The sequence below is a fragment of the Sinocyclocheilus grahami genome, unplaced genomic scaffold, assembly GCF_001515645.1.
Source record: "Sinocyclocheilus grahami isolate Dianchi unplaced genomic scaffold, SAMN03320097.WGS_v1.1 scaffold468.1, whole genome shotgun sequence".
NCBI classification, from domain to species: domain Eukaryota; kingdom Metazoa; phylum Chordata; class Actinopteri; order Cypriniformes; family Cyprinidae; genus Sinocyclocheilus; species Sinocyclocheilus grahami.
The window spans coordinates 478,379-486,083 of NW_015505647.1; the positions used below are offsets into that span (position 1 = coordinate 478,379).

General features: G+C 36.6%; 2 protein-coding genes across 5 annotated transcripts in view; both read left to right on the forward strand.

Annotated features, from left to right (window-relative positions):
* LOC107553282 (membrane-bound O-acyltransferase domain-containing protein 2-like) overlaps positions 1 to 1,776 on the forward strand; it is a 61,392-nt gene extending 59,616 nt beyond the window's left edge. Inside the window, exon 13 of the mRNA XM_016235466.1 lies at positions 725 to 1,776. Within this exon, the coding sequence (XP_016090952.1) occupies positions 725 to 893 (169 nt within the window). The 3' untranslated portion in view covers positions 894 to 1,776. The remainder of the gene's footprint in view (positions 1 to 724) is intronic.
* Positions 1,777 to 6,979: 5,203 nt separating this feature from the next.
* Positions 6,980 to 7,705, forward strand: part of LOC107553284 (kinase D-interacting substrate of 220 kDa-like) — a 10,203-nt gene continuing 9,477 nt past the window's right edge. For 2 of the 4 annotated variants that reach the window (XR_001604947.1, XM_016235473.1), the window contains exon 1: positions 6,980 to 7,158. Coding sequence is in view for 1 of the 4 variants with exons in the window: in XM_016235473.1 (XP_016090959.1) it covers positions 7,144 to 7,158 (15 nt within the window). In the remaining 3 variants the exon portion in view is untranslated. Of the gene's footprint in view, positions 7,169 to 7,705 lie in introns of all 4 variants that reach the window. The other 2 variants (XM_016235475.1, XM_016235474.1) reach the window with 2 other exon arrangements.

Here is a 7,705-nt window from a genome sequence, read left to right on the forward strand (position 1 = left end):
ATTGAAAAATGACAAATGTTGTTTGTGTATCAATACGATTTTACACTACTAAAAATAAGTTTATTTCATCAATCATTATCGTTTTTTAAATAACTAAAGACATCAGAGAATGCATTTTAAATATGTGACCCTGGACCACAAAACCAGTCTTAAGTCGCTGGGGTATATTTGTAGCAATAGCCAAAAAAAACACTGTATGGGTCAAAATTATTGATCTTTCTTTTATGCCAAAATTCATTAGGATATTAAGTAAAGATCATGTTCCATGAAGATATTTTGTAAATTTCCTTTCTAACTTGATTTTTGATTAGTAATATGAATTGCTAAGAACTTCATTTGGAAAACTTTAAAGGCGATTTTCTCCCTCTTGCACAGATTCCAGATTTTCAAATAGTTGTATCTCGGCCAAATATTGTCCTATCCTAACAAACCATACATCAATGGAAAGCTTATTTATTCAATTTCAAAACAATGACCCTTATGACTGGTTTTGTGGTCCATGGTCACATATAAAATAGTATTTTTTTGACTTGTTTTGAGCATGAACCCAACCTATCTTATGCAATTTTGCTTTTTAGGTAAATTTATAGTTTTAAAGGTGTTAAGATACAGAATGTCTGTCTGTCTGTCTGTCTGTCTGTCTAATCGCATTAAAAGTATAAGCAATCACATGCATAAGAGTTCCAACAAATGACATGTGCTGTGTGTCATTTGCCCTCTTTAGCTCGTGGTACTGCTGCATTCACCTGATCTGCGTGTTGCTGGTGCTGGTTCTTCCTGTGAAGTCCAGACGCACGAAGCAACAGGAACAGCTGAGCTGCGTTCAGGCCAACAAACAGAACTGTCTCTCCTCTCCTCACAACAACTGCAACCAGAAGCAGAAAGCCACATGAGGGCATTAAGGGCTGCTCGACCCGCACACAGCGCTGTGAGGAACTCTGATATCAGTACTGAGAGACAAAGAGCGGCCATTTCCTCCCTCAGATCCAACGACACTGACAGTGACATTAACAAGGCATAAACTCCAGCAACAATACAGCGAAAAGACACGGTTAACCCCATAGTTGCCCTGTTGGAGATGGGTTTTAAACAGGAAATCTTCATAGGATCAAATGAAATTGGGGTGATTGATTCATAAAATGGTGAATAATTGACAAATGTCAGTTAATCTGAAGTTGCCTTAAACCCTCCATATATTTAGGGCCTGAAGCCTCATATGGGGATCGTGTTACATAGGAACGAACCAGTCATTGTTGGCTTATAGATTCACTACATTAGTGCGGGAAGTCTAGCACTGGAATCGGCTTCCACGGTACCTAGAAGGTTTCTGCCATTGTCAGTTAAACAAAGTAACCTCTCTTTTAGTTCTTCTCAAAGGAAATGTGTGCGGTAAATGAAAAGAAACAAGTCCAGTTGCATGTTGCCAAACTCATAGGCCTTAGGTTCCTGTCTCCTGCCATTGCTTCATCTTTATTCTTTTTGAATTTCTGTGCTTTTCTAGTAGGTTCATATCTGCTGCTTTCTTTGGGTGTGTCTTCATTTGGAAAAATGTTTTTGTTATAATTTTTTCAGTGATTTTTGTTTATTTTTTAATTAAGGGCTTTTGGTTGGATTAAGGGTTGTATTGATGCCATTTTTAATGGGTTGTAGGTTTCCTCAGGGCACACACATTTCAGACCATTTTAGATGTTTCTCTACCATCTATGTTTCTCCCACAACATACAGCCCATCTGGAGAAAACAGAAGACAGTTCAATAATACCCAGTATCACAGCTTGTTTGGGTTTTTATTACAAGAAAACGTATCCTTGTGTCGCGGCTGACACAGAATAGCGTACGCTGCTTGCTTTCCCCAAAATAACCATGTAACAACACATTTTTAAAAATTATTATTCTTTGTTATTTATATTGTCATACAGACACGCAGTATGCATTTAGCAGTACTATAAACTTAATGGCAGAATGCAGTACATTTATTGAAAAATGACAAATGTTGTTTGTGTATCAATACGATTTTACACTACTAAAAATAAGTTTATTTCATCAATCATTATCGTTTTTTAAATAACTAAAGACATCAGAGAATGCATTTTAAATATGTGACCCTGGACCACAAAACCAGTCTTAAGTCGCTGGGGTATATTTGTAGCAATAGCCAAAAAAAACACTGTATGGGTCAAAATTATTGATCTTTCTTTTATGCCAAAATTCATTAGGATATTAAGTAAAGATCATGTTCCATGAAGATATTTTGTAAATTTCCTTTCTAACTTGATTTTTGATTAGTAATATGAATTGCTAAGAACTTCATTTGGAAAACTTTAAAGGCGATTTTCTCCCTCTTGCACAGATTCCAGATTTTCAAATAGTTGTATCTCGGCCAAATATTGTCCTATCCTAACAAACCATACATCAATGGAAAGCTTATTTATTCAATTTCAAAACAATGACCCTTATGACTGGTTTTGTGGTCCATGGTCACATATAAAATAGTATTTTTTTGACTTGTTTTGAGCATGAACCCAACCTATCTTATGCAATTTTGCTTTTTAGGTAAATTTATAGTTTTAAAGGTGTTAAGATACAGAATGTCTGTCTGTCTGTCTGTCTGTCTGTCTAATCGCATTAAAAGTATAAGCAATCACATGCATAAGAGTTCCAACAAATGACATGTGCTGTGTGTCATTTGCCCTCTTTAGCTCGTGGTACTGCTGCATTCACCTGATCTGCGTGTTGCTGGTGCTGGTTCTTCCTGTGAAGTCCAGACGCACGAAGCAACAGGAACAGCTGAGCTGCGTTCAGGCCAACAAACAGAACTGTCTCTCCTCTCCTCACAACAACTGCAACCAGAAGCAGAAAGCCACATGAGGGCATTAAGGGCTGCTCGACCCGCACACAGCGCTGTGAGGAACTTTGATATCAGTACTGAGAGACAAAGAGCGGCCATTTCCTCCCTCAGATCCAACGACACTGACAGTGACATTAACAAGGCATAAACTCCAGCAACAATACAGCGAAAAGACACGGTTAACCCCATAGTTGCCCTGTTGGAGATGGGTTTTAAACAGGAAATCTTCATAGGATCAAATGAAATTGGGGTGATTGATTCATAAAATGGTGAATAATTGACAAATGTCAGTTAATCTGAAGTTGCCTTAAACCCTCCATATATTTAGGGCCTGAAGCCTCATATGGGGATCGTGTTACATAGGAACGAACCAGTCATTGTTGGCTTATAGATTCACTACATTAGTGCGGGAAGTCTAGCACTGGAATCGGCTTCCACGGTACCTAGAAGGTTTCTGCCATTGTCAGTTAAACAAAGTAACCTCTCTTTTAGTTCTTCTCAAAGGAAATGTGTGCGGTAAATGAAAAGAAACAAGTCCAGTTGCATGTTGCCAAACTCATAGGCCTTAGGTTCCTGTCTCCTGCCATTGCTTCATCTTTATTCTTTTTGAATTTCTGTGCTTTTCTAGTAGGTTCATATCTGCTGCTTTCTTTGGGTGTGTCTTCATTTGGAAAAATGTTTTTGTTATAATTTTTTCAGTGATTTTTGTTTATTTTTTAATTAAGGGCTTTTGGTTGGATTAAGGGTTGTATTGATGCCATTTTTAATGGGTTGTAGGTTTCCTCAGGGCACACACATTTCAGACCATTTTAGATGTTTCTCTACCATCTATGTTTCTCCCACAACATACAGCCCATCTGGAGAAAACAGAAGACAGTTCAATAATACCCAGTATCACAGCTTGTTTGGGTTTTTATTACAGATGTAAATGGTAAGTGCAATATCTATATTGTGTCCATAGGTGCATGTTAAATGAAAGGATCACATTAGTTTTGCAAACAGTGCTAATGCTCTCATCACATCAACAATAGTCAGAATTGTGTAGAGGTTCAGTATTCAAGTACACTACCAGCTAAAAGTTTGGACAAATCCGATTTGTTCCTCTTGATCTTAAAAACCTGTTGAACTACAGGCGAATGCTTGAAATGAGTAAATATGAATATAAATTGTGCCAACATAGTAATTCCTTAAAACTAAAATATTTACTTTTAATAGTATTTTTATTTTATTTTGTGTGTCTCACATAGTGAGGGGAAAACAGCCAACAGCAGTGCTCAGCGTGCTTGGGAACTACATAATTCCCATATTTCCATTTGTTATTTGAAAGTTTTGATGACTGTATTATTCTAAACTGTGGAGAACGGTAATAATAAAGCATGAAGTCTTGACTATTTACTGGTAGTGTACTGTACATGCAGTACTCAGATGCATGCAGATTCAAATTTTATACATCAAAACTCTTAGGCCCTAAAGAAACCTGCAAGTTGTGTTCCTATTTTTTCTTGAACTTTGATCCTCTAAAAGGCCTCAGAGAGCCTTGCTCATTTGATTCAAGGATCTGGAAAATCAGACCTCATATTCCCCCAGAATCTACTTTTTGATATGTGTAATAATGATTATGCAATTATTTTCTTCCAAACATTTTACCCCTTGGTCAAAGTGACTATAGATGTTAGTTATTCATTTGGTAATGAAGGGCTGAAGGCACTAAAGCATTTACCAAAGTGAGTCTCACTGGATTCTTGTTAACCAAGCATTTTCAGTAACGAAAAAGTTATTCTTGGGCGTGAAGTAGACCATCCACCATTTGGAGAAAACGCTCCGAACCAGCCCGCTGGGATTTCATAAGCACACTTCTCTAAAGTCTTATTGTATTTGGACTCCAGAAATGTAAAACCATGATGAATTACAGCCTTGCACCAACAGTTTTAGCAACTGCAAAACCAATAGGAGGATTAATAAGTCTGCACTTCTGTTGGTAACAGTCTAGATATATACCATATCATTTGTATTTTTGCCTCTTTGTCTTAAAGGTTTAGCTTAAGGAATTAACTGTTTTAACGGCCCAAAGCCAATATGTCCCTTAGTAACCAGTGTACTAACTAGCACCTCAATGCAAAACAAAATGTCCAAAGTGCCAAATCACATGAGGTGCACAAAAGATCACTTTATTTGTACAGGTTTACAACAGGGTGAGAGGTTTGTACTTTAAAATAAAAAACAAAACAAAGTGATTTATTTGGTCTTAAACTGACATTATTTTTACCTACTGATATGTTGGGAGGAATCACTCCCTCCATATTTGCACTTTTGGAAGGAAAGAGTCGGGGTAGTGCTATCGTAGAAAAACTGCCGAAGCAATGCAAGAAACCTCAGTACTACTCAACAGTTAGAGTATGTGCTTAACAGAAGTTAAACGGATGAATTTGCCCAAAAGGTTCAATTCATTATAATAACAAAGGAGAATCAGGATGGTGTTCCAGTGCCATAGAAAGACGTTAAATGTTTGTTCATTGCTGTTTATGTGTAAACATCGTTCCGATATTGTTCAGTTAAATACAGCCTAACATCTTTTTGTTAATTCTCAAGTAATAGTGAAAGCACATAACAGCCTTATTTATCTGTAAAATTTCAGTTCAGTCATTCATTTATTTTCATACCGTTTCCAACTACTGATTCTACAAAGAATGACCTAAAGCTGTGTGAAATGGTGTTGACTACTGTAACGTTTTTATAGAGCATTTGTTGTCCACCATCCACCTCAGTTCTGTTGTTTGTCATTGTCTTGCTGGTCTTTAATGGCCATTCAAAATAAGTGATTGTGGCCCTTAGTAAGCAAGCAAACCCCCTTAACTGGTTGCTAAAGCTTTCCAGATATTGCACAGAATTGTTTAACTTTTCCATTGTAATTCCTACTGACTGGTTGTGATGTTGCATAACCTGGCAGTGTACAGCAAACCTAAAGATGTTAATGAAATGTAATACGTCTATGACGAGATACAGGAAAAGTAATACCTAATATGTTAGCTACTTCAATATAAATACATTTACCAATATCCATTATAAAACACAAGGTTGTCTGTGCAAATGCACTTGGATTGAGAACTGTCCAGAGGAGAACAAACACTGTCTCCTCTATTTATTTCCTGCAATAATCATAAATTGAGATATGATAATTATCCAGCATTTGAAATGTTTAACGAACTGAGTGCTCTGAAGTTGCTCTGAAGTGATTTTTCCCTTTGAATAAAGGATTTGATATTAAAGGGATAGTTCACCCAAAAATGAAAATTACCCCATGATATACTCACCTTCAAGGCATCCTAGTTGATGCAATCTGAGTTATATTAAAAAAAAAATGTCCTGGCTCTTCCAAGCTTTATAATGGCAGTGAATGGTTGCTACTTTTCAATAGTCCAAAAGAAGTTAGAAGTTCAAAGAAGTTAGCAAAGCTAGATTACTGTTTATAAAGTTTTAAATATGGATATTTTTCTTTCAAAAACTCATCGATTCGCTTCAAAAGGCCTTTATTCACCCCCCGGAGCTGTGTTTTTTTTATGATGGATGGATGTACTTTATTGGACTTCTTTTGGACCATTGAAAAATAACACCCATTCACTGCCATTATAAACCTTGAAAGATCCAGGACATTTTTAAATATAACTCCGATTGGATTCATCTGAAAGAAGAAAGTCATATACACCTAGGATGCCTTGAGGGTGAGTAAATCATGGGACAATTTTTATTTTTGGGTGAACTATCCCTTTAAAAATTCATTCCAATACCATGATGATTTTTTTCAAAACAAATAAACCATATTTTCCTTCCTGGTATTCATCTGAGTGTTTTTTGGTTTTCATATAGGTAAATGCAACAATGGAATAGACAGATAGATAGAGCCAAAAAATATGACTGTATATATTTGAGAACTTTTGACTGTTAATGTTTTCTGTTGTTAATCAATACAAGAAGTCAAATGAGAAACGGACAAATAGAACGTGTTGTAGCTGCAGTCTGTCAAAACATGGGCGTAACCGTGTCCTTTAGTGGGCGTGGTTTGCGCACAGTAGGTGTGGTCATGTCTAGTTCATTTTAATTTCGTCCACACCCCTGTTCACACAATATGGCTGTTCTGTAACGCAGGACTGCCTCCAGACAAACAGGTTATGGCAACAAACAGAGTTATGTGAATTATATTGGATTATTTTGGACCTTGTTTTCCTCCGGGAGGGAGATGTAAATTACAATTTGGAATTATGTAACTAACTGACACGTGTTTTGTAAAGACGTGAATTCATGTCAATATGTCAAGTAAGTCAAAGTAAGTTTTTATTTTTTTAAATGCCACATAGTAGCTTTGAAACACTGTTAATGTGTTATAAGAGAGAACCGTGGACGTACACAGTTGAGCTGCAGCTGTCAGGACACATGAGCTCCAGTAACAGCGTTTGTTGCGGACGTGTAGCCTGATGTCTGTTTCTAAACACGTGCGCATGAATAGTAGTCGTTTTATTGTCCAATGCTGCTGTCAGTTACAGCCAGAGGCGGACAACGTACTCAAGGTGCCACACTATGGAAACGGATCCTTACAACAGTGCTTCCCAAACCAGATGTAACTGAACCCCAGGGAATCCAGAGGGTGCCTGCAAAGATTTACATTTTGCTTTGTTAAGCATATGTATATATCGTGATTAATTTAATTAATTAACATTTTGAAGAAAGGAAAATAATAATGTGTCAATTTTTTTATTATAGTAAAAATGCTAAATGAAATCTAGTATATTATGAGTTAAATGTAACACATTTCTGTTTTGGTGTTGGTAATATTAATCAATAAGACAAAAATATCAATGGGGGG